This window comes from Citrus sinensis, chromosome 6 (genome assembly GCF_022201045.2).
Source record: "Citrus sinensis cultivar Valencia sweet orange chromosome 6, DVS_A1.0, whole genome shotgun sequence".
Classification (NCBI taxonomy): domain Eukaryota; kingdom Viridiplantae; phylum Streptophyta; class Magnoliopsida; order Sapindales; family Rutaceae; genus Citrus; species Citrus sinensis.
This window is the reverse complement of record NC_068561.1, coordinates 12,438,736-12,465,484: the sequence shown is the minus strand read 5'-3', so window position 1 is coordinate 12,465,484 and position 26,749 is coordinate 12,438,736. Positions and strand designations below refer to the sequence as shown.

Here is a 26,749-nt window from a genome sequence, read left to right as displayed (position 1 = left end):
TATCACAAATGATGTAGCATTCATTAATTGATTGATAAAATAGTACAATTAATTCACTTGGATCTTATAAAAAATTACCAACTACTCAATTAATAACACATCATTTGAGATGAAATTTAAAATTAAAAGCTTGGGATATTATCAATACTCCCCTTTAAATTTAACTTCGATTAGTTAGTCAAATAAAACCACTTAAAAACCAGTCAGCTAAGTCTCTTCAAACCCCCAAAAAATCTAAAACTTATTTAGTCTAATGTTTTAGATCAATAATACAAACACAACGAATTGGACAAATAATATTGCATTCTTAAAAAAATGATTACTTATTTTATCATTTCTCAGCCACATTCTGATTTATACAACCGCAACGCATTTACCACATAAGTTGGTTCTTAAAGATAGCAAATCCAACAAGAAGTTCTATAACTAATGTCGGTACTTGATGTAATCATTTTATATTTATGTCATGTTTTCAATGAATCGTACCAAATTTGAGCTAATACGAACACACCTATATTATTTTTCATGTAAGAATATTCAAACACAAATTTGACGTGTCAATTTAATAGTGGTGGATTTCAAACAAAAAATAATCCAGAAAATTTCGTTGCAGGACGCATGAAAAGATCAATCTTATGACCAACGTTCATACTAGATCACTTATATCAGAGAAGCAGTTATAATGAGAACAGAACCTATATGATTACAAGAAATTCCTACCAGTTTTTGCCATTGCCATTGCCGTTAGCAGCTTCTTCTATGGGTGGTACCATCATCATCAAAGTCATCTTCTTCTCTATCTCCATGTAAATAAACCCATAACTTTGTATCTCCATTGTACTGTACACAGGGATCATTTTCATAATGCAAACGATCAAGACCACGACTAACAACTTGATTAAGCTGTTCATCAGAGATATCTTCAACAATGTACTGTGAGTCACGCATAAGCGTACAAACATCAGTCCTGGTACCCATATTTTCAGGCAACCTCGCAGCTGCATCCCTCACAAGACACAGCACGGTGACATGAGGTGGCCGATCTGTTTTAAGCATAAAATGGTCTCTGACTTTTGATGATGGCTTGCCACTGCTCCTTCTCATAGGAGCAACTGCGGATTTTCTACCATCCACTGCTGTATATAAAAAAGCTCTTTCTGGAACTGAATACCTGAGAGCTTCCTCAATATGGAAATAAGCCCTTAGTTCTGCAGAGGATGGGCTAATGGTGGCTGTACACTTCCGAGGCCTTGCACTTTTTAATCTTTGCTCCAAATCTGCAGTTTTTGGCATTGAAATCATAGGTGGTGCAGGAAGGCTTTTAATTTGCTGAAGTGTCTCTCGAACACTTCTCAGCCAATTAGCAAAAGAATCAACTAACTTTGCAAGCATTTTGTGTGGGAGACCCCAAGCTTTAACAGATACCTCTTCCTCAATGGTTTCAGCTGGCTTAAAGGAAATTGGACCAATCCAGGACCAACTCTTCGTCGATTTCAGATATGAAGTGAGTGGCTGCCAATCCTTGACACCTAAAGGTGCTAGCTTAGAAGAAAATATATGCAAAGCACCTCTCACTAAATCCTCAAGAGGCTCCCTGGCTTCAAGAATACAAGGACCTATTGGACTTCTTCTCACACGTTCAATAATTTGATGTATGGTGAGAGAAGGCAACTTCATTTTCTCTGTTTGTGCAATATTAAAATTGTCCTTCCAAAGGTGCTTGCCAATTACAGAAGTATCTTCTTCTCCTTCTGGCGTGACCATTGCAGTGCGAATGGCAGAAAGAAAATGCATAATGGAGAATGAGAATCCCTTATGAACCTTGGGGCTTACTGGAGGTAATTCCAGCTTTCCTAATGGTTTTTTTTCTGGCATTGCATTATTTTTAGCTCTTCTTTTTGACAGGAATGAATTAGCATTTAACCCATATGAAGAGCTATCATTAGTTTCTCCTTTTGTCAAAGCATGTTTCTTCAAAGGAGAAATAACTGGTTCATCAAGGACCTTTAAATCGAACTGAATACAATCATATTCAACCAGGCCAGACATGAATGGTACACCTACCTTTTTCTTCTGCTTCTTTTTCTCTGTTTCAGATTTGAATGATGACATCATTGACATGTCTAATGGATCACAACCCCATTTCATACAAGCTTTAACACGTTGCTGTACTTTGTTCTGCAAATTATTCTCCTCACCATCATCATCATTCTTGTACTTTGTTGGAGGCAAAGAGGGTGCATTCCTGAATTTCTTCTTCTTCTTGGGTAACCTCTCTCCATTTTCCTCATTATGAACTGAAGATTGTTGGAACTTCTCAAACAGCTTGGTCTTGTAACCAGCAGTTTGAGAATGGTTACTGTAGGTAATTGTATCATTCAATTGATCCATTAACACCAAACCACTTGGTGTCTGATCAACATTAGAGTATAATCTGTTCTTAGGCAAACCCAAACTCTCATTTGCCAGTTCCATCAAAGCCAGAGCTGCGTCAATGCAGGTCGATAGTTCCACTCCATACTCCCCCTTTATTCGACCTGTTCTTGCACCATAAGCAGCCCCAAACTTATTTCCTTGCACCATCTGATTGAGATAAGAAGGATACCACGCAATACTATCTGACTGATTGGGAATTGTTTTACGCTTATTCTTTCTACAACGATGTTGATGCGACAAATTTTCCATCTGTGAAAGGTTCAACCCCACATTCTTCACTATCCCAATTGAACTTGGTTCTCCATCTTTCTCGGGTTTCGAGATTACATGCTGATGTTGAGAAGAGAGATATGGAATAAAGTCACTATCCACGCAAACAGGTTCAGGTACATTTGGAGCTCTAGTCGCCTTTTTCAACATCTACCAACTGTAAAATCCAACTAAAACCAAGCATTTGACAGTCAAGATTAGAAAAAATATCAAATCCAACTATGATGCCTCATTGCTGGTATAATCAAGCAAAAGGATCCAAAATATTGAATCAAAAGACTCCTCATTATGCAATGAAATGATCAGTAAAAACAAAACTTTGCATGGCCTAACAGGTTAATACAACCTCTGGGCACAATTCAGAATGGCATTCAATTTGGAATTAAACGAAACAAAGCATAGAAGACTAATCACAAATATTAGCAAATACGAGTTCTAGTATAGAACTAGACAATGTACCAATTGATTCTTGCAAATACAAAATGCAAAAATGCAACCAAAACAAAAGGCATCCATGAAACAAAACTTAACCGTAGCAATCACAAGGCATCCATGAAATGTTTATAAGAGAACAACAAATAAAATGATCACGACCCATTTGGTTGGTTGAAAAGTTCAATTCCATGAAGAGAAGATAATTAAAAAAAAAAACATGTATTTTGATTTTCCATGTATTATAGACCGAAAAAAGAAAAAAAAAATCTCTTTTGCCTTAACTAACTCTGCATGTATGATAACGACCCAGACAACGTTTATTCATTCTAACTAATGAAAAAACATGGAGTTAAAGGGTGAGCAACAGTACCTTGGGGTTATTTTCTGGGGAAACAAACGAAAACTGAGAGCATTGATCGTTAAGAACCCTAGAGACAGGCCAGGGAAAGAGAGTGAGAGTCAGAGCAGGGAATGGCAAGAGTCTAATAAAGGAGAAGTTTTATAAATCACGTCACCAAAGAAGCAGCAGAAGCTATTTTTTCTTGAGAGGAAAATTGGATAAACGTGGGTCGTTGGTGCAGAGTGTGCACATCTTGAATGTGAAAAGACTGATAAGTACATATGAGGGTTGAGTTAGTCAATTTGAGACCGAGGTTTAAAAGTAATTTTAAAAAATTAAAAAATTATTTTTAATATTTAGTGAATTTTTTTAAAAATCACTTTTAATAAAATTATATTGTCCCCATCACATTAAAAAAAAAGAAGTCTTTCAAAATATAATTTTAAGAATTAATTTTATACTTAATATAATTTCATATATATCCTCATATATACTATAAAACTCTAAAATTATTCTTATTAATTAGGAAATAAAATTATTATTATTACTAATTATATCAAAATAACATAATAAAAAATAAAATTAATAATATAAAATATTTATTTTAGTATTAGCTATTACAACACAACTAATAATTATTATTTTAAAACTACAATATTACTATATTAGACAGGGAAAAAAATAAAAAATATTCAAAAAGTGCATTCGCTGAGATTTGTCTCCTTCACCAGTGGGAAAAAATTGGAAATTTATGAAAGGTAAAAATCATAATGCGCAAAAATTATCAAATATTTTTTTTTATAAAAATTATTAATTTTGTGTGTTTACACGCAAAACCAATTTATTTAAGTTTGACAAATTCCCATTAGGATTAACTTTTAATTTTTTTTTTATTTAGTTAAGGAAAAAGGATAGTTATGTATCTCCAAGGTTTAGAAAAACGGTCACAAAAGGGATACCAAAACTCTTTTTTTACCATAATACCCTTTAACTCTATAAATTTCCCAAAAAATAACCCAAAATTTTATAACAAATGGAAATATAGCATTAAAATAAATGTAATAATATATCCATTTCAAAATAATTTTAATATTAAAAAATATTTTAATATTTTTCAATCTATTAGACCTATTTTATTATATTAAAGTACTTTTTAATAATAGATACAGACGTAATATTAAAATAAATTAATTAAAATTAAAATTATTTTAAATATTATGTAAATTTTAATTTTAATATTATTAATATAAAGATTTTTTTAATTGTAAAATTTATTTAACCCAAAGATTTACTTAAAAATTTTATAATATTACAAATATATTTATTACTAAAATAAATATAATAATTTAAAATTTTAACTTATTTTATATGTTAAAAAATGATTTAATATTATTAGTCTACTAGATAGAATATATAATTCATATTAAATTTATATTAATTAAACTTTAAAAGTCAATTTTCTAATTACTATAGTCAAATGGTATTATTAGAAAAAAAAAAAAAGTCTCCATATCCCTAGTTTTAAAACTTAAAAATTTTTGTGATTATTTTTTCAAACTTTAGGGATGTCTTTTTCCCTTTAATTAATTTATAATGATAACAATTTTTATTTATATTAAAAAGGAATAAACGTGAGTCTCAACTTCGTAAAATCTTTTATATTGAACATCAAACATAGGGGTCTGTCTATGTTATGGAAAATTAATTCAATAGTTAGGACTTAGAAGAGAAGTCAATTCTTCATATTATTCTACAAGATTAAAATAAAAAGATTTGAGTAATTTTTATTAGACTTGTATTGAGATTCGAAATTTCTGAAATCACCACTTTCACTGCAATCTCAGTGGTGATTGCATAAATGATAAAATTTCACGGTAGTCCCTTTATTTTAGTACAAAATGTTATTAATAAGTCCAAACCCGGGACTATAATAGTAATCTCAAAAATTAATCTGATTCCTCCTTCTTATCCTGTCTCTCAAACGTGGCCTGGATTTTGTATTATTTATTAAAAATGAAATACTCCCTACCCAGTCAGATACATTCCCTAATCCCTACGTACTATTAATAAAAATTAGTTAACAATAATGAGTTATAATCAATCTTTCACAAATGAAATCAACATTTATTAGTAAGAATGTCGACATATGCATAAGATACTTATATTATTTGATGTGTCAGACAATACATTTCTATGTTATTTATACATACGCATAAGGTAAAATAAGTTTTTACCTTTTGAAATCAATTTGGATTAATAAGAGTGTACACAGAAACACACATTTATGCACGTAAGAAAATTTTATTAGTTAACAAGAATATTAGTTAACAATACACGAGTCATAATAATTCTTTCTATATGAAAATTATTTCTATTAGTACTAGTATTGCAAGTCACTTGTGTTGTTTAACATTTTTCATAGGACAATGCTATTCTTAGCAAGATGGAGGGATGAGTTAAAATAAAAAATTTTCAATTTTTGAGCCAATTTCTATAACTTTCTTGTTGGCTTTACCTGCCCGCTGGGTGTTTCCTTATTTGTGATTTTGATTTTGATTTCGTTGATTTTGTATTTGAGAAAGAAGTTAGTCTTTCTGTAGAATCTCCGTATTTATTCAATCTCGATGCTCAAGTAGGTGCTTTAGCCCAGCTCAAACCTAAATAGTGAATATTTGGATTTCTCAATTTCTTTCTTTCTATTTTTAGGAGTAGACCAAGGAAATCCTACTTCTATTGTTGATAAAGCTAAGTTAGCCAGTTAGATAGTTTTGTTATTTAATTGTCTGATACTAAATAATATCATCATTATTAGTGGTACTATAAGTAGGGGTGGTGATTTGGGGATACGATTCATTTATTTGATTTGTTCAATAAATTAATTGAATCCAAATTTGAGGTCACTGACTTATTTATTAGTTTAAGATTCGTTTGTATTTTTGTAGGATGTCAATTTTGTGATTTTTTTTCTATTTTTTTTGCTTGATTTTTTAATTAATTATTATTTTTGTAAATGAATTGTAAACAAATCTAGGTATGGTTGATTTGTTATTAATTATGCACAAACGAATTAAATAGATTGTAAACGAATCTAAATTTGATTCAATTCATTTAATTTTGTACAAAAAACGAATTAAACGAATATTCATTTAATAAATGAATCAAATCCACATCCCTAAATTATGATAAATTTAATAAATGAATTTAATTTGAATCTATCAAATTTTGGTAAGTTCATTTATGATTCTATTTAAATTCAATTCGTTTATTCATTTTACTATCCTTAATTATGAGAGATGAGATATAAATTTCCACACATAAATTGAAATAAAAATAATTATTATTTTTTAACTTTATCCAACATACTATCCTTGATTTATTCATAATTATTTTTAATAAGATGGAGAAGTAGAACAATAGAATGTTTAGACCAAATGCATTAACAATTTAATCGTAAAACATTTGTTAGTAAAACCAAAATAATCACGCGTTTGCAACGTGATACTAATTTATTAGCAGGTTGCCCACCACTAATTTTCTTTGAAGTGATTTTTTCACCTCTGTCAAATAACATCATAAAGTCTTGAAATCTAACAATTCCCAGAGGATGGTTGCTATTTACAGAATTTCGTAACTTAGCCGATGCCCATAGAAAATTATGATCATCAAGTTCACTTCGACAGGTACAAAATTTTTTCTGGAAGCTGATGCTGCGTCCCACAGATAAATTCAGTACAAATCAAGTCAACAATATATCATAAAATACCATTTTTGGCTTCAGCGATTCCAACAGTAAGAGCACAATTTGCAGTGTCAAACTTTCAATTCGGGCCTGCCTTAATAATAATTTTTTTAATTTTAATTTTTCTCCAATATTTCAATAATTAATATTAATTAAAATGAGATAAAATAAGAGTATACAAAAAAACAAGTCTTTTAAAAATTTAAAAGAATAAAAAAAAAGTAAGAATGAAACTATTATTCATACAGTTCTTTCTATTACCTTGTTTGGTTAGCAAATTGTTTAAAACGAAAAAAAAAATACAGTAATATATTAAAATTAATATCAGAGAAAATATTGAAGAAGTGAATTAAAACAATTAGTTAAATTATTTTGCCATACATATTTAGACTAAGTGAACGAAAGGTGTGTGAATATCACAATCAGCTATAATCCTTGTGACTAAATAGCACGCACTTTTCTCGTTTCTAGCAAACAAAATGAGCACACAATTCTTACTTAACCAGCAACAACAAAGGCATCATCTTGACAATGTACCATCCACGAATACATATAACGAAAGTCTTAGGGGCAGGACGTTTCATGCTGCAATCTCACAAGTACAAAAATATAGTCCTGCTCTGAAAACTTCGGCTAATAGGTATCAGAACTGCTGAATTGAACTGTTACAGCTATTTTTCACCCAGTTCTTATCTAGAATTAAACCACAAATAATGAAACTAAATTCATGAGCACAACAACAGGGTAGCAGGCTCACAAGCAAATTGTAGACGAGAAATAACATAAATTGTTTGTTTCTACCTCAAGTATAAACAGGCATCAGTTTTTACACAGGTTCAAAAAAAATGTCTTTTCTTTTTCTTGACATTACATATGTAGCAAGAAAAGACATTAAACACGAACAACACATTAATTGCTAGAAACATAGGATTTTTTAAGTTTCACCTCGAAACTTGGCTCTCAAATTTTGTACTCTAGAAGTCTCTACCTAATTCTGAATATAAATAGCTGGGTCAGTTGCATTTCTTTAGCTGGTTCACTACTTGTGGCCTCTGCTTATCAGTTTCTGAAGTGTCACAAATCCACTCACCTTCTATGGAATATTTAATTGTGTCCCTGAAGCTTCATCTGCATCCGTATTGTTTCCCTTATTCTCTGTTCTTTGGGCTTTATGTTTCCATGACTGAGCCTTACTTCTACCAGATTTCTGAACTGGTTTCTGGTTCTTCTTGACAACCCTCATAGCCAATGTTTTCAGTGGAATTGAAATATCCAGAGGCAAAAGCACCTCTTCCAACTCATGCCAGTCAAGATCTTCAAAATCACCATCTTCATACTCTACCCTATACCAGCCATTTTCCTTGTCAAACTGGGTCACGGTACCGGAGTAATATTGCTCCCCAAACAATTTCCGAACTTCCCTCCCTTCCAACCATTCACCAAAACCAGCATCTCCTGGTGATTCAGCATCACTCGCACTATTAGAGAGAACAATAGCATTGTCAATAGAAGGCATTTCAGGCACCCCGTTGATAACAACAGCAGGCTCTCCTGGCAACTCAAAAACCCCTGTCAAAGAAGATTCAGATTCCAACTCTTTGCGCATGGTTTCCATATATAGCCCTCTTTTACATAAAGCCTGGAGAGAAGAGTCAAAGATTTGAAGATGTAAGAAAAATAGTTCATACTCTTTCAACCAGATAATTCAACAGATTGATGCTTAATAATGCCGATAGGTATTAGATAATATCCTGTCAAAATAGACTATATGGGGCATTCTCCAGAGACAAGGAAAATAAAAACACATACTCCAGCACACATCACATCGCAGAAGAAATCTTCACCAAGTATACAGTAATTGACATCATCCATAAGAAAATCTGTTATGCGAATAAGAACATAGCATCAAGAAAGTTATCTAATAAAACAATACGATCATGAAAGTAAAATACTGGGAAACCATCCGAAACATATCTTTTGTGACATTTTGCTTTAACAAAGATAAACAGACGACAAAACTTGCATCCCAAATGTCAAGAAACTAATCAAGAAAATTCATCAGTACTTTCACACCACGCCAATATCAGATACAAGATTTTAAAATCTCAATAAGCAAACTTACTGAAGCAATGTCATATTAGCCTGAATCATCTCTGCATCGACTGTTACAGGCTTCTAATTTACAAATAGAACCCTAAAGCGAAGAAACTAGTAAACACAATGGAGTGGCAAATACACATAGTTGTCAACAACTCTCAGTTATCAAGCAAAGAAACAGAGAAAATTGATTCAATATATTGGTCATTAATTCTCTCTAGAGTTTCACAACCGCTTCATTTGCTCTTAAAAGAATTCAATACTATAGCTCTTTCTTTCTTTCTTTCTTTTTTTTTAAACCATTCACGGAAAACAAAAAAGCTTAATTCAAAATAATAATCAATAAATTACGGAATAATTGTAACAAGATAATTAGTGTTCAAATTATTTATAAAGGGTAGTATTGATTGATCCTAAAACGAAGATAATTCATTTAAGAAGTGAGTTTAGCTTTGAGTAAATAAATGTACCGATCAAAATATGAAGCAGAAATGAAAGAATTAGCTCCGATTTTGCAGCGAGTTCTTGCTACTCCTGTTCAATAAAACCCTAACTTGTGCACGTAACAGAGAACGAACCCTTTGTGCTTCAGGGAGCAGAGCAGTTATAGGCAGTAACAGAGTAACTACCTTGAAATTCTTCAGAACAACTGAAAAAGAATGAAACAATTTTCAATGAAACCACAACGTAGTGACGTACTGCTCTGCTGCACTGGAACAGTGAAATGTTGGGGGAGTTAATTATTAGGATATTATCACTGTATACCTTATAAATGTTTTGTTATTAAAAATACTATAATATTTTGAGAGTATATCAATCGACTGTCTTAAATTGACAAAAGTTATCTACCGACCACCAAACTGTTAGCTATCGTTTGAAAGTTAATAAAATTATAATAAATTGACGATTTTACCCTTGAAAAGTATCACTTGTATATTCTTAAATTTTTTTATTATTACTTGTATATCCTTCAATTATCACTTATATCATATGAAAAGACTAAATTATCCTTCTAGCGTATCCTATTTAAACAACAAGTAATGGTTTGGTGAACGGCAGATACATTTTGTCAAATTAAAGTGAACGATTGATACACTCTTAAAATATTGTAATATTTTTTGTAATAGAGCATCTATAGAGTATACGAATGATAATTTCCCTAATTATTATATCATCCAATCCATGCTTAAAATTTAGCCAACCCTATTTTTAAAAAACAATTAAAAAAGTTTACGTAATTTTTAAAAATGTTAAACTAACAAGAATTTTCAGAGAACTAATTAATTAAAATTTATCTTGATTTATTTTGTTTAATTAGGCTTTTTATTATATTTATGGGTAGGATTATTTAAACTTATTAAATTATTTATTAAACTCATTTACTAAATAAATTCACTCTCATATTTTAAAATTTTAAATTTTATTCAATAAACCTATCTAAATACCCAATATGTCCTTAGTAAACACAATGTGTATAATAATAATATATTTACTTATTAAATCCATTCAATTCATTTATAAACCTTTAACAAATGTTTCATTGAATTTCTGATGTAATTATTCAAAATCCAAAAATATATGCCTAATAGCTTATCAACCACCAAACATAGACTCGTGTTAGCATGCAAGAAGCTGACCCATTCACCGCAAAATCGAGTAATCGACATATCATTTGGTTAATAATGCCAAATGATTGACATAAAAAAAAAAAAAAAAAGACACCCACTCACTCAACAAAGAAAAGAATAAGGTCTTTTATTTTCGGGTTATTTTTTGCCTACCCCCATATGTTTTAACAAACTTTGGCCCCAACCCTAATGTTTCAACAATTATCACCGCACACCCTAATTAGTGAATTTTGCCGTTAACTTTGACGAAATTGTCAATTATTTGAGTAAAAGACTTGTTTACCCTTATTTTCAATGCTATTACTAAAAAATGAAGGTGTGGTTGAGAAGTATGTGTCCGCTACAAATTTTTCTTCTTTACTTGAAGCAAGTGAAAGGAAAATTTCGTTGGATTATTTGATTGGATTTGGGCAAGTGTATGTTGCAATTATTGCACTTCCTCAAAGAACTGTGCAGCACTTGAAGGGGATGGAATTTTCAGTTATTTCAGTAATTTTCAAAAAAAAAAATTCCTTACTCCTTTGTAGTCAACCCCACAAAGCCCACCGCGTTGTTCTTTAAATCCAAGCCTCGCCGTTTTAAACAAGCATAAATGCAAATGAAATAGCAAACCAATCTTTATCTTCCAAGCCTTATGCACCAAACTAGCCATCCAATTTTCCGAACGAAATAGCTAATCGAATTCACCAAATCATTTTATTCATTATGCTAGAACGCCCAAAAAACTAGCAAATCATCTAATCAATTTTAAAATTAATTTATATTTTGCCATCAATTCCAATTTTAATATTGACCAAGTAAAATTATACCCAAACCAATCGATCGGCTTTGTGTTGTGGTTGTTGTACGAGCGGCCAGCGGTGCGGCGGTGCTTTGTGGTATGGGGTTCCAGTGAGTGGCCTAAAGGAATTACCGCTCTTAGCAAGAATGGGATTTATTCTTATCATACGGCCGAAGAAAGGCAACTAGGATTGATGCCACAAAATCCACAGTGATTGAGTCAGCTGCACATTCATCTCTAGAGGGGCTTGTTCTCGAATACCTGCAAGTGAATCAGATCTGGGCGTACTCATCTTTAGAGATCCTGCGGGTTAATACGACTTCCACCTCGGACTAGATTCACTAGATGGAATCTCTTGATAAGGAGCTCGACGGTCACAAACTGAAGATGGCGATGGTGGATGAAACTGAAACTAAAACTGAAACAAATTTGGTGAGGTATGGAATATGAGTTTTGGTAGATTGGTGAGGTGAGTGTACTTGTGTGGATTTTGATTTGGATGAGCATAAAACGATAGCATTTGGTTATGAAATTGAAATTCTGATGTGGGCTTCGGGTTTCAATTGGGGATCACGGGAGCAAACCATCATTTTCCTTTTTACCCTTGTTCTGTCAAAGTTATCTGCGGAATTTGTTGATTAGGGTGTGTGGTGATAGTTATTGAAACATTAGGGTATGCGCCAAAATTTGTTGAAACATATGGGGACTGGTAAAAAATAACCCTTTATTTTCAGTCAAGTACTTCACATAACAAAAAGAATAAAAGGTGAAAGGTACTTGGACAGCATTAGAAGATTTTTTCTGTAATGTACAGTACTACAGTATAAGTGGCACAGAAGAAGAAATATGCCTCGAGTCGATTAGGGCTTAACAAAAATATATTAAATATAAAGATGGATTCAAAGAAAAAAGATTTTTTTTTCTTTACTATATTTTAGCGTCAATAATTGTAATATAATTTAGGATATTTTAATTATTAATATTTTTTAAAAAAGTAGATTAGGTGAGTAGTTTGGTGAGTTCAAATAACCTCATCCTATATCTAATTACTAAGTTTACTTAACCCAAGTTTAAATTGACTAGGTATCCTCATTCCTTATAAGGTAAAAATACCAAAAATTTACTTTAACTTCAATATTAATTTTAATTTTTATATAGAATTCATTATTTCAAAATGATATGTCAATATTAATTTATTATTATGATTATTAATAGCAAATTTATATAATTGACATCTATGTTGTTGAAAATTATTAGATTTATTTAAAAATGATAGATTATAAGTTATAGAATTTAATAACTAAACTATTAGATGCAATAACAAATATTTATTTGTGTAATTTGTTTATGTTATGTCATAAGGGTAAAATAATCAAATAGAACTTATGTTAAAGTAACTTGAATAGTTAAAGATCATCCAAAAATCCTAAAATAACAATAAACTTATAAAAAAATTAATTGATTAACTGTAAAAATTTTATTGTTAATTTATATTTATTAAAATAATGTGAATTTGTTGTAAATATTTTTTAGAAGGAAGGTGGGTTGGGTTTACACGAATAGTAAGGTAGAAATATCCCTAATTTTTATCCAAATATGACAAAACTTTAAAAATTATTGTATTGTTATGACAATTTAGAGGTGTAAGGACAAAAATACCCCCCATTTTTATCAAAAGAAATCAAAACTTTCAATAAATTTGAGACAAACACTTAAGATTTTATCGAGAAACATAATGTGTCAAATCACTTGGGTATTCCATGAATTATTAGTTTTTGGTCCAAGCACTAAAACTTTCTTTCTTGTTTTTTTATGAGATTTGTGTTAATTTATTTGGGGTGTGTTTGGAATTGAGATGTTATAGCTTTTAAGTTACAACTGCTATAAAAAAAAATGTAACTATAAAATAAAAATTAATAATATGTAATAAATATAAATTTTAAATAGTAATTTTGATAAAATTATTAAATATATAATAGATTTTTCACATATAAATAAAAAATTATATTAATATATCTTCCAAACTACAGCAGCTAGTGTTTACCAAACAGTTTAGTGCTGTAACTTTTAAGCTACAATTGCCCAACCTCAATCCCAAACGCACTATTGATACCTATTTTTGGTGCTTTTAATTATGCATCTAAAGAACTTCTCGACCTGTTGACTTCTACAGATGAATTTTGATAGAATTCATAAAATGTCAATAAGTCTAAAAGTCGAGAAATTTGAGGAAATTTATAGAAAGGGCATTTACATATTTTCACTAGTGGTTTGTCATAATTTTAGCAAATTTTAATTTCTCACTCATATTTATGTCATTAAAGTGTTATCGAGTCAAATGTGCGAATTTTCGTGACGTGGCAAGGTTTCCACAGGTTGCTTGTGTGGCGTGCCATTTCGGCATTTCCTACGCGGTGCCGTTTGAATGCGTAACCCCATCGGTTCATTCCATATCCATAGCCCTTAAGGTTATAAGAAAGAAACACCAAGCAAATTAGTGAATTCGGCTCGGCATCAAACCAAATGAATGACGCACGCGAACTCACTATCGTTCAACATTCAAAATCTGCGCGCCAACAGTGGCCAAATTCAGCGAGCTCTTCAGACTCTCGACTGTGGCGCGTACGGCCGACTCATCCAACATTTCACCGACCACCGCCTTCCTCGCCAAGCCAAGCAGCTCCACGCGCGCCTCATCTTCCATTCCGTTGCACCCGACAACTTCCTCGCATCGAAACTCATCAATTTCTACTCGAAATCTAACAGTCTCATTCAAGCCCGACACGTGTTCGATAAAATTACAAGCAAAAGCATCTTCTCATACAACGCCATGCTTATCGCGTACTCTGTTCACGACATGTATACTGATACGTTAAGGTTGTTTTCGTCTTTGGCGTCGTCTTATTCAGAGGATTTGAAGCCTGATAACTTTACGATTACTTGTGTTTTGAAGGCATTGCCTGGTTTGTTCCACGACTCGAGATTCGCTAAGGAGGTTCATTCCTATGTTTTGCGATGTGGGCTTGATTCAAGTTTGTTTCTTGTTAATGGTTTGATAACATTTTATTCAAGATGCGATGATGTTGCTTCAGCGAGGGCGTTGTTTGATGGAATGTCGAAGAGAGATATTGTGTCGTGGAATTCGATGATTGCTGGGTATTCCCAAGGAGGGTTTTACGAAGAGTGTAAAGCATTGTTTAGAGAGATGTTAAACTCACCGGTATTGAGACCGGATGGGGTGACAGTCGTTAGTGTTTTGCAGGCGTGTGGACAATCTAGTGATATAGTTTTCGGAATGGAAGTGCATAACTTTGTCATTGAGAGTCATATTAAAATGGACCTTTGGATTTGTAATGCTTTGATTGGAATGTATGCAAAATGCGGTAGTTTGGATTATGCAAGAGCATTGCTTGAAGAGATGAGTGATAAGGATGAAGTTTCTTACAGTGCAATTATTTCTGGTTACATGGTTCATGGGTTTGTTGAGAAAGCCATGGATCTGTTTCAAGTAATGAAACGACCAGGATTGAGTACTTGGAATGCTGTGATTTCGGGTCTTGTTCAGAATAACCGTCATGAGGCAGTTTTGGATTTGGTTAGAGAAATGCAGGCTTCTGGTGTAAGACCAAATGCAGTGACAATTTCGAGCATTTTTTCATTGTTTTCCCATTTCTCAAACTTAAAAGGAGGGAAAGAAATACACGGCTATGCAGTTAAAAATAGATATGATTGTAGTATATACGTTGCAACTGCCATTATTGATACTTACGCAAAGACAGGGTTTCTTCATGGAGCACAACGGGTTTTTGATCGGTTCAAAGGTCGGAGCTTGATTATTTGGACAGCAATAATCTCAGCCTATGCTGCCCATGGGGATGCCAGTAAGGCTGTTAGTCTTTTTAATGAGATGCTGAACAATGGGATTCAGCCAGATCCGGTCACATTTACAGCAGTGTTGTCAGCTTGTGCTCATTCGGGGTTGGTGGATAAAGCTTGGGACATCTTCAATGCCATGTCTGGGCAATATGGCATTCAGCCCTCAGTCGAGCATTATGCTTGCATGGTAGGAGTTCTAAGTAGAGCCAGAAGGATATCTGAAGCAACAGAATTTGTATCTAAAATGCCAGTCAAACCAAGTGCTAAGGTTTGGGGTGCATTGCTTTATGGGGCTTCAATTTCGGGTGATGTTGAACTGGGGAAGTTCGTTTGTGATCATCTGTTTGAGATTGAGCCCGAAAACACAGGAAATTATATCATCATGGCAAATTTATACTCACAAGCAGGAAGATGGGATGAAGCTGATAGGGTCAGAGAACAAATGAAGGAATCTGGTCTGGCAAAAATCCCAGGCCGTAGTTGGATTGAATGCAGTGGAGGATTACAAAGCTTCGTTGCAAAGGACACATCAGGTGATAAAAGTGAACAGATATATTTAATATTGGAAAGGTTGCTTGGGTTAATGAGAGAAGAAGGTTATGTTTTACTGGATGAGGTTGAGGAGGAGAGCGCTTATGTTTGAAACTAAAACCCTGAGTATCAGAATCACAATAACTTATAAGGCAGCTGGGGAATCCAACGTACAAGGTGCTTTCTAAGGCCATTTTTACCTTGTGAAGCTTTGAGAGATGCCCAGCAATCTGGTCACAGTACTTAAATGCCTGAAGCAGCAGTTTTACTACTGTTAAGAACATTACTGAGGCAAATACACCTTGTAATTTAAACCTATTTATTGCTTTCAACTGAGAGGATTCAGTTTGTAAGAAAAATGAGCTAGAGCGGCTGTTCTTATGTTTCAGCATAATATGCTTACAAGTCAGTTGTTAAGCGTCCCACATGTTGAAGAGCTTTGAGCCGGATGGCTGCTGATTGGCTAGTCTTTATTGCCTCTTGCTTCGAATTAAATTAAGCAACAAAGCAAAAGGACGGTAAGAAACAGTGTACATTGACTTTTTAATCAGTTTTTGTCGATGCCTTAGAAGTTTCGATGAAAAAGGCAAAATGCACTTTGGATCCCATTCTAAAGAAATGTCTACATTTTTCTTGAGAAAATGAGTTGGTATAGACACCAATCATAAAGAACATTGACATAGATACAATCTCGGAGAAGAGTGCACTGCTTTCAGTTTTTTTAACAAACTTTTGAACTATTGCACTTAGGATTATTTTCAACAGTATTTTACCTTTTAATCATCACTTGAACATGAAGAATGCCCAGTTGACAGGATCATCTTTAGCTCTTTGCTTTTAGATGCTTTTATCTCTCTTTCTTTTGTTCTTATGGGTAATCTTTACCTGTAGATTAAGCATCCAATGCCATATTTTTGGGCCATACTGCCAAATAGGCCATAATTTATTAATTATCTTTCCTTGGTTGGCCTAAGTCTGACTGTAATTTGGTTGTCACAAAATCATTACCACCCATCATGTCTCCCCTTTGATATACCTACTTTCACCTATCACCATAATGCCCTCCATAAATTTACCAAAATTCTCAGTAAAGGATGGACAGAATGGTCCATGGACTCATTTTTACTATGTAGAATCACAACTTTTTTAACATACAAATCGAGATGAAGGCGGTGCATGCTAGTGTGAAGGGTGACACAGTTGCTAAATTCCACTCAGATTTGCATTGTTACCAATAATTTAGGTTATAGGGGACAAGAGGAAAGAGCCATGGATGGGCCAAATGTTTCTTTTTCTATCTTGCGCTTGTTTTCTTTTACTTGATTAAGGCAGTGCTTATTAGAGATAATATAAAGAAATGAACTGTGTCAAAACTTGTTTGAACCGGACACATGCTTCTGGACAAACAACCCAACAGTCTCAGCCAATCCATTAGTATTCTATTCCAGAGCCTAACTTTCTTCTTTTCCACCCATGATTGCACTCCTAATGCAATGCAATTTGAGCAGGGAGGATCTAGAAATTTAATTTGTTGGAGGAAAAATTATAATAAAAATTAATAATTTATAAATTAGTCTCAGTGTCAAAATTCTTTTATAAATTTATTCCCATTCAAACAAAATTTTCTAAAATGTTAGTATTATGAGAAAGAATTTTTTCATTGAGCTGGGTCAATTGTCCACACTAACTTTTATGTACATCAGATAATAGATTTGAGTTACTCAACCATTCAGATACAAACGCAACATCAGTTAATAGATTTGAGTTAATTAAAAATATATATAGGATTATTAATTCCACCGGTTTTATTATCATATATTTATTAATTATGTCGGGTTTAATATAGAGGTCTAATATGTGAACTCGATGTGGCACAATTAAAGTAATTATTCGACTAATTATATTTAACTTATTTTTTATCAGATAAAACTATTGTATATTTTGTTTGTAACATTTTTAAAGGAAGGAGATGATGAAGTACCACTGCAAATGAAAATTTTTCAAATTTCAACCATGAGCTGGGCAATATCAAACATTCAAGGATTCAAGTTTTGGAATTAAAATTGTGATGTTGGACGCAGTGAATGCCAAAGAGAGAGCATTTATATATAATTCTCCTCCTTCGATGAAATTGACCTGATTGAGAATTCATTTGTCACCACTTCAAATAACAAAAGCAGATTTATAGGATTGTAGTAAACATAACAACGACCTAAATTGATGGAAACAAATAGGCTTTGTTTGTAAGACCAAGTTACCAAGAGACCCACATTTTTCTTTACAATTTTATAAAACTAATTGCCTGCCATATTCCAAGGAGTAGTCTAATGGGTGGTTTTATCTCCTCCTATTCTTAAGCAAATAACCGCCACATAATAAGAGGAAAAAATAGAACTAGTGTTGTGAGAACTTTTTAACAACTCAAAATATCATCAAAAAATGACCGTCAATGGAAGTATTGTACTCTTAATAATTTTGGCACCGTTAAAATTATTAAAAAAAATTAGCAAACGTTAATAAAATCTGATCATTTAATGATGTTCACACACATAAAATATCATAGAGTCGATCCAATGGCATATAAACAAGAGTTTTATAGAATAATATAATTGCATGGTCATTACAATAATAAGCAGTAATAAGCAAATTAGTTAATAATAATAATAATCCCATATAAAAATCCACATTCTCAAATCTCCCAGGCTCAAAGAGCAAACAAAGCACACGATCCCATATCATGGAAGAAGAAACTATCATCATCTCAGCACTCTCCACTCTCACTCCAAATAAACTCAAAGATCTCACTCACACCATTCTCTCACTCTCCGACCACTGGCGCCGGCGCCTCTCCGCCGTCATCTCCTCCCCAATCCTCTTCTCCCTCACTCTCCACCACCTCCACTCCCTCTCCCTCCCGAACAAAACCCTGCTCATCGCTCGCCACCTCCTCTTCTCGCTCCAACTCCTCACTCAGTGCTTTCCACGAGCACCTCCTCCCCATTCATCGACTTATCAAATCAAGAGACGCGATCACGACGCCGTCTTGCTTCTCCTCTTGCTCTGCGAGGTCCACCAACAAGACCCAGAAGCGCTTTCGGCCGCCCCGCAGGCTAAATGGCCGGCGGTCTTGGGGAAGCACTTTTGCGAAAGCGCTTTGTCTCTCTCGGGCATTGTCGGCGGTGCTTACGAAGGGGCGGTTTTGTTGCCGTACGTTGAGATGGTGACGAGGTGTAGGAGGTTTGTAAACGCAATGGGAGGAGGTGGTGTTCGTGGTGGGGAGAAGGAAGGGAGAGATGTTGCGGCGGCGGTGGCGGCCGTGGTGGGGCTGCCGTCGGTGGACGGTGCCGGTGCCGATCAGTGTTGTGTTATATGTAAAGAGGAAATGGGAGAGGGGAGGGACGTGTGTGAGTTACCATGCAAGCATTTGTTTCATTGGCTGTGTATTTTGCCTTGGCTCAAGAAGAGGAACACGTGTCCTTGTTGCAGGTTCCGGCTCCCTACTGATGATGTTTTTGGAGAGATCGAACGGCTGTGGGACGCTCTCGTTAAAACGAGCGGCGGCGGCAGTTTTGATGGAGAATGATAATAATGCAATCATAGCATGTGATTAATTTGCATTGCATGTAGCACGTGGCAGAGGATTGTGATGGGAAACTGGGAATGGTTGAGAATTGAGATCATATGGGATGCAAAGGATCATCACTTGTTTTTGTTGAAGAAGACACCTGTGGTTAAGGTTGGAGTTTAGAGGCAAGTCTTGTATTTTTGTTGGTTACTACATAAATGGGGGGATGAACGGGATAAACATGTGTATCTATATCTCTATAGACTACACACTATAATGCTTTTAGAATTAAATGTTATTATACTAAGAAATTATATATTAGTGGGTTGGCACAATTGTAATGAAATTTTATTCAAGATCAAATTATTTATTACTGGCTTGTAAATGCAGTCTTCTTGTTGTAATTTTTTTGAAATTGTTAATGCAGTCTTCTTGCTATATTTAATATAGCATTACTCGTTGTGCCATAGATTGAACTTTTAATACTAAAACTAATAAATTAACTGGCTGTAAGTACTAGATTGAATGATCACTTATTGTGCATGATCATTATTAACTACTTATTTTAAGGATTAAGATCACCAAGATTTGCTCAAATGTATATACATAGTAACATAGAACATTAGAAATAGAAATGTAAAGCGAAAGATTCATCTAGTAGACACACACATTCTCTACATTGAAAATTGTATCTTTGTATTTGTTAGTGATATCTTTATTTTATAAAAATGAGAATGTCCTCAATATATATATATATATATATATATATATAGAGAGAGAGAGAGAGAGAGAGAGAGAGAGAGAGAGAGAGAGAGAGAGAGAGAGAGAGCAGGAGTATGTCTAGACAATCCGCAATGCAAACAATTTTATATGTTACTCTTCTTATTAGATTAACTTTTTATTAAATACTTTTATGCTGATTATAATAATACACAGTGATTTTTCAAAAAAAAAAGTTGTATATTTCTAATTGTGTCGGATTTGGGTTTAAAGTTCTTGGGTGGGTTTGGAATTGAGGATAGACAATTATAACTTAAAAGTTACAGCACTAAAGTATTTCGTAAACATTATCTGCGATAATTAGGAACATATGTTGATATGATTTTTCACTTATATAATAAAAAATTCTATTATATCTTAGAAAATCTATTATATCTTTAATAATTTTTTTAAAATTATTATTTAAAATTTATATTTACTACATAATTTTTTCATATTTTTTTTCTACAGCAGTTGTATCTTAAAAGTTACAGCACCTCAATTCCAAATAGAACCTTAATATGAATTCACTTTCTTCATAATTAACCATTCAATTAATCATAGTTTTATAAATAAAGTATTACATGTTCTATTTTCATATTTTAAAAGTTATTTAGAAATATTTTGACCAAATGTTATTTGAGATTTGTGCATGTATAAATACAAATATTTTAAAAAATTTATCAAGAACATTTCAGAGGGGTAATTACTTAAGAAATGTACGTTAAAAATATATTAAATGAATGACACAATTAATAACGAATCAAATTAATGTTTATAATTATTAACATGATGAATTATATATATATATATATGGAAAATGCTAGGGAGCGAGAGGAACGAGAGAATCACGAGAGAAACGACAGTAGTTGCTGCCGTTTCGCTTCTCATTCCTTTGGCCCGTTAAAACAATAAAATAATAAAAAAATTGAATAAAGAAATTATGCGCACAGATTGAAATCCAAACCTTATCTCCTCACGCAGGCTTTCCTCTTCCGCTTTCCTCTTCCACTTTCCTCTCTCCTCACACAAATCACCATCATCGTTCACTGCACCAACCGCTCACGACTTTATCTCCAGCCAACCTTTCCTCATCTTTTTAACTTAGCAACTGCTCACGGCTTATCTCCAGCTTGCTTTTCCTCTTCCACTCTCCTCATGCAAATCACCATCATCGTTCATGGCAAAACACTCCTCACGCAAATCACTTCTGGAATTTAATTTTTTTTTTACTTTTCTTTTGCAGGTTCGAAACTAATTGAAAAATAATTGATTGATGTCCGAATTTTTGTTTTGACATTTCTGTGAAAGATCTGGTTTTTGGTGGGTGTGTTGGATTTGAGTTTTTTTTTTTGTCTCGTTGGGTGGTTTTTGTGCAAAATTGGAAAAGTTGGGTAGAATTGCTGTGAATTTTGGTTTAGATTGCAAGCTTAGTGAAAGAAAAATAAGAAGATTAGCTCAAATTTTAAAGTGAATTTTCTTCTGCTAGCCTTAGTAACGCAATTATATTGTTAATCATTAAGCTTATGTGTGCTACTTCTCCAACAGAGAAAATTTATCTACTTTATTACTAATTAGTAATCTTAATATACCGCAATGAATTTGTGATCTTCCTCAAACATCACATGCACTCGCAAAGTCCTAGGATGACAAATTCAGAAAACACAATCTAATAAAGGTTCATAATCTGATAATGGCACATTTGTATGCAACTCCAGATTCTCAACTTGTAAACGAAGTGAAGGGGAACATTCACTGAGTCCGTTTAAATTATATAAGACCTTGATAAATGGCAATGGACAAAGACGGGGAGAGAAAAAGAAAATTAGTAATCATAAACAATAGCGACAACATAAAGTGAAATGTTAAAAATCTATAATATGAATTTTGTAGCATACCTTGCTCGAATACAAAGATATATTTAAACTTTCAATTTGCTTGGATATTCCAAGAAATTTCTTTAGTTTGAGGTACCAATGAGTGTTGAGAACACCTTTACACACAAAGCTGACTTTCCATGGACAAGGAACATTTATTGATAGAATGGGAATTGGATTAAACTCGTAAGTAAACAAGCGTAAATTAGGAGTATCAACATCAATTGCCTTCAAATATTTGCAGCTACGAAACAATAAGTTCTTAAGTTGATTACTCGAGATCTTTGTCTTTTCGGGCAAACAACAGCGCGTCATAAACAAATCCTCAAGCGGAGGAAATTTTGAGATAAGGTGATTAAACTCATTGTCAGCAAAATATACAGAAAATAAATCTAACTTTTTCAAATGAGGAGACCTAGCCACCTCAAATATACAGAAATTCAGTAGCAAGCTTTTGAACCATCTGTTCATCTAAACAGACTCACTCTAGAGTTAGCTTTTTGAGGGAACGCAAAATTATAGAATCAAAGGGCTGCTCCAACCTACACCAAACTAGCCTTAAATTCGTCACAGAATTAGTAGAAAAGATTGCCTGAGGCAACGTTTACACTCTATTTTCATTTGTTATGTTCTCAAAATATAACTCTCCAACCCCATCTTCCACAGCCAACTGTAGCCATCTATCAACAATTGGAGCTTATCTTTTAACATCCAGAAAATTAAGGAATAACTTAAATTTCTGAATACGAAACTTTAGCTTCCACTAACAAGTTGAAAAAAAGCACCATTTTGCTTACTTAATGTTGTCGAGAGAGTAGAGAGAGAGAGGGGGAAACAGTTTGCTTTCCATGAACGATGATGGTAATTTTTCGTGAGGAGAGACGAGTGGATGAGGAAGCGTGCTTTGCTGTGAGGAGTGTTTTGCAGTGAACGATGATGGTGCGTCGCCGTGAGCAGTTGTTGCCGTGAACGATGATGGTGATTTGCGTGAGGAGAGAGGAGAGTGGAAAAGGAAAGGCTGGCTGGGAGTAGATAAAGCCGTGAGCAGTTGCTGCCGTGAACGATAATGGTGATTTGTGTGAGGAGAGAGGAAAGTGGAAGAGGAAAGCTTGTGTGAGGAGATAAGGCTTGGATTTCACTATGTACGCGCCATTTCTTTATTCAAATTTTTTTTTATTGTTTTAACGAGCAAGATGAATGAGAGGTGAAACGGCAGCAACTGCTGCCGTTTTTCTCGTCATTCTCTTGTTCCTCTCGCTCCCTAGCACTACTCTATATAGATATATATATACTCTTCAAAAACAATTATACATTTAGTGTCTATTGAATTAATAGTTCATTATATAATTTTTGTCTCAGGTTAAAACAAATACCACCAGGAAAATATGACCATGGCCTATATAGGTCTAGCAACTGAGTGCCGAGAGTGAAGCTTGCTTGTACTTTTGTGAAGCCCACAAAAAATAGACTGAATCGCATTGCCAAGATAGGCTTCACCTTTGTAAAGCCCAATGCTAATGGCCCATGATAAAACTTACTTTCAGTCAAACGAATTCCTTTACACACCTCATTAATTTTTGAAAATGCCTTTGTCATTGATTCTAATATTATATTAGTATTTATCATAAAATTTTAAATTCAATTGTTTGAGTTTGTCAAAAGGGTATAGAAGTCAAATATGAGTCTACATGTCTATTTATGAAATTAGGGAGAATACGTGTGCTTTGAGTAATGTTTAAAGATCCGAGATTCTTGGCCGAGTAGTTAGGTAGCAGTTCGAACCCTCACAAACGTAAAATGGGGATATTTCTCCTCTTTTATTTATAATGTATAATTGAGTGAAAGTACTCTTTTCTCTTACTTAAGTGTGAGTAAAGTAGACATCTCTCGAATATTAGTGAGAGTGATGTAAGTTTGATTTGTAAATATAAGCTATAATCTCATATAATATGAGTTTTAATTTGAGCAATAATCTCCTGTAATAAAAAAAAAATCTGAACTTCATTTTTACTTTACTTATTTAATAAACAAATCTTTATGATTTAAAAAAAAAATAGAGTTGAACTATTTGCACCCCTCTAAATACCTCTTATAACCCCTTTCCTTTATTTACCTCATCAAAATATTTAAAAATAATGGAGACTGTTTGAATCCATCAAATTATTCTTAACACCCATTTACTAAATATACTCGTCATTAAAATTTTGTTCAATTAATCCATCCATATCCCAAAACTAAGCCTATATGTACTTTAATTATTTCAACCTTATTTATTAATTAAACCCACTATTATTTATCTTATATTTTTCTTATTCTCTGTGCTTTTTTTTTTATATATAATTTATATTCTAGATTCAGTTTTAGAAGGCCATATCCTTGACATCTTTAACGAATTGAAAGTTAATTTAATTTTAGAACTCATTCTTCTGCTATATATTTCACTTGAAAGTGCACCGTCGGATAAAAAGTAATGATCTTTTCTACGCAAGATGCCGAGGCAAATGAAGTCTGTTGAAAAAATACTGCTACTCAATCTGCTCATGAATTACAAATACAATAATACAAAGTTTTCTATTTAATTATATAACAGTTCAGAGATAAAAGTCAAGTTAATACAAGAAAAGAGGTTGAGTTTTTTTTTTTTTTTCGTGGGTGTAAAGCGTGAGTTAAATTGAAGTAATTAATTATTTCCTTTTTTTTTAGTAATTTTACAAGTTATCATTTTAATAACAAAATTATTTATTCATAAGTGGGTTTGAAATTTATTTTCATGCATTTAAATAGTCTCACCTATTTAAAAATATTATAAAACTCTTTTCACACATCCATTAAGGGCAAAATTAACGCTAATGGAACTTATGAGAACCATGTTCTTCACTATTTTGTTTCTTCTTCTCTATACACACACACACACACACACACACACACACACACATGTATACTTTAAGCAATAAACTCTCATGTGTAATGCTTGAGCTGTGATAGCATTGAAGGAATTGGCATTTCCAATCAAAACAATGACAAAACCTTGCTCTAAAATCCAAAACTGCTGCCAAAAAGCTAACTAACATTGTTGCTCATGATCAGTACTAGTTTGCACAAGGAAACTGAAATTTTAGAGGTGATGCCAGCAATTGTAATGGTTTTTGTACTATTTGATGTTGTTGCTTACACTAAAAAAATTGTTGATATAGGATGGTTGTGTATTACGAGCGAGATATCTTTTGGAGGTCGTAACTTGAGATACATGTGTACATTTTCAGTGTATAATATATTGTTTCAAAACTTTCAATGAGACGAATCTAACCAGAAGAACTTATGTTGGTTGTTTTTCAGTTCAGATTATTTCCTATTTTTCCCGATTCTTCTAGAATTTGAGATACAACCGAAAATTCCACCTCTTTCTTGGTTGTTTTTCAGTTCAGATTCTTTCTTATTTTTTTCCGATTCTTCTAGAATTTTTATCTTTTTTTTAAGAACTCAGATTTGAGTGCCATTTATTTTTCTTTTCTTTTTTTTTATTAGGAAAATTTTATTATAAAATAATATTTTAGATTTGCATATTTTGATAGATTCGCAATATTTAGGGTTATTATATAAAAGGACATAAATTCCTAGTTTGTACTATTCGGAATTATTTAATAAATTCATTATTTAAAAACCTTTATTTCTTTTAACAATATACTTTCAACGTTTTTGTTTCGTCGATTGTAGAATCAGTTCAAGAACTAGCTTCTATTGCAACATTCTAGAGTGTGAAACCTTAAAAAGCACTATCGTGGTCTACTTCCTAAGGTCTGAAATAGAACATGTTATTACAATTCATCAACCATCAAGCTTACCAGAGATGCCAAAATAAAGTACTGATCTAATTTAAGATCAGTTCAAAAAAATTATTAAATCATATGATTTAATAATATAATATTATTATACTATCAAACCATATATCTTAATAATTTTTTTCGATTGTAACAAAGTTCAAGTTATTATGCATTACTATGTAGCATAGAAGAAATCCATCCTTACTCAAAATATCTACACTCTGTTGGGACACTTTTTTTGTAATTGGGCCTATTTAAGTTTTAAATTGTTGGGTCTCCATTTTGATTTTAAATAGCACCACCAGCATGGGTTGTTGGGATTTTTCTGGAATTGAATTTTCTTTTTTATTTTTAGATAGGGTGACAGTCTTTGTCGGAATTTGATTATTCAATATGATCCGAAACGAATTAGATGGGAAAGTTGATTCTTTCAATAAATGTGTGAATTTAATTTGGTTCGCTAATTAAACAAATCAAATTTAAGTTTGAGGACATTGATTTTTTTTATTAATTTAATATTCATTTAGTAAATGGGGACATTGATTCGTTTATTCATTTAATATTCATCCAATAAATGGGTCATGAACAAATCGA

General features: G+C 32.8%; 4 protein-coding genes across 6 annotated transcripts; 2 read left to right on the top strand and 2 right to left on the bottom strand.

Annotated features, from left to right (window-relative positions):
- Positions 1-316: 316 nt before the first annotated feature.
- LOC112495482 (uncharacterized) lies at positions 317-3,672 on the bottom strand. 2 transcript variants are annotated; one of them, XM_052443010.1, is made up of 2 exons: positions 3,512-3,672; positions 317-2,863 (listed from the first exon to the last, which is right to left on the bottom strand). In XM_052443010.1, the coding sequence occupies exon 2, from the start codon at positions 2,854-2,856 to the stop codon at positions 745-747; it is 2,112 nt and encodes a 703-aa protein (XP_052298970.1). In that variant the 5' UTR covers positions 2,857-2,863; positions 3,512-3,672; the 3' UTR covers positions 317-744. The 2 variants fall into 2 exon arrangements, with proteins under 2 accessions (XP_052298970.1, XP_024955369.1); XM_025099601.2 differs by having other exon boundaries at positions 322-2,876; positions 3,512-3,670.
- A 4,326-nt stretch (positions 3,673-7,998) lies between these two features.
- LOC102608725 (dirigent protein 17-like) lies at positions 7,999-10,056 on the bottom strand. Of its 2 annotated transcripts, XM_025099530.2 has the most exons (3): positions 9,788-10,056; positions 9,030-9,100; positions 7,999-8,859 (listed from the first exon to the last, which is right to left on the bottom strand). In XM_025099530.2, the coding sequence occupies exons 2-3, from the start codon at positions 9,090-9,092 to the stop codon at positions 8,314-8,316; spliced, it is 609 nt and encodes a 202-aa protein (XP_024955298.1). In that variant the 5' UTR covers positions 9,093-9,100; positions 9,788-10,056; the 3' UTR covers positions 7,999-8,313. The 2 variants fall into 2 exon arrangements, with proteins under 2 accessions (XP_024955298.1, XP_006480537.1); XM_006480474.4 differs by lacking the exon at positions 9,030-9,100 and having other exon boundaries at positions 9,788-10,053.
- A 4,066-nt stretch (positions 10,057-14,122) lies between these two features.
- LOC102609205 (pentatricopeptide repeat-containing protein At2g37310) lies at positions 14,123-16,606 on the top strand. Its single transcript, XM_006480475.4, has one exon. It carries the CDS (start codon positions 14,254-14,256, stop codon positions 16,243-16,245), a length of 1,992 nt encoding a protein of 663 aa, XP_006480538.1. The 5' UTR covers positions 14,123-14,253; the 3' UTR covers positions 16,246-16,606.
- Positions 16,607-18,704: 2,098 nt separating this feature from the next.
- On the top strand, positions 18,705-20,157 carry LOC102609490 (E3 ubiquitin-protein ligase SGR9, amyloplastic). Its single transcript, XM_006480476.4, has one exon. It carries the CDS (start codon positions 18,871-18,873, stop codon positions 19,714-19,716), a length of 846 nt encoding a protein of 281 aa, XP_006480539.1. The 5' UTR covers positions 18,705-18,870; the 3' UTR covers positions 19,717-20,157.
- The last annotated feature ends 6,592 nt before the right edge of the window (positions 20,158-26,749 follow it).

What these genes read in the sequence shown, in the direction of transcription:
- LOC112495482 (XM_052443010.1), bottom strand. Translation starts at nt 2,856, where the DNA reads ATGTTGAAAAAGGCGACTAGAGCTCCAAATGTACCTGAACCTGTTTGC.
- LOC102609205 (XM_006480475.4), top strand. Translation starts at nt 14,254, where the DNA reads ATGACGCACGCGAACTCACTATCGTTCAACATTCAAAATCTGCGCGCC.
- LOC102608725 (XM_025099530.2), bottom strand. Translation starts at nt 9,092, where the DNA reads ATGGATGATGTCAATTACTGTATACTTGGTGAAGATTTCTTCTGCGAT. An exon ending in GCGATGTGATGTGTGCTGGA is followed by an intron (nt 8,860 to 9,029) that starts GTATGTGTTTTT and finishes TCTTCTCTCCAG; the next exon opens with GCTTTATGTAAAAGAGGGCT.
- LOC102609490 (XM_006480476.4), top strand. Translation starts at nt 18,871, where the DNA reads ATGGAAGAAGAAACTATCATCATCTCAGCACTCTCCACTCTCACTCCA.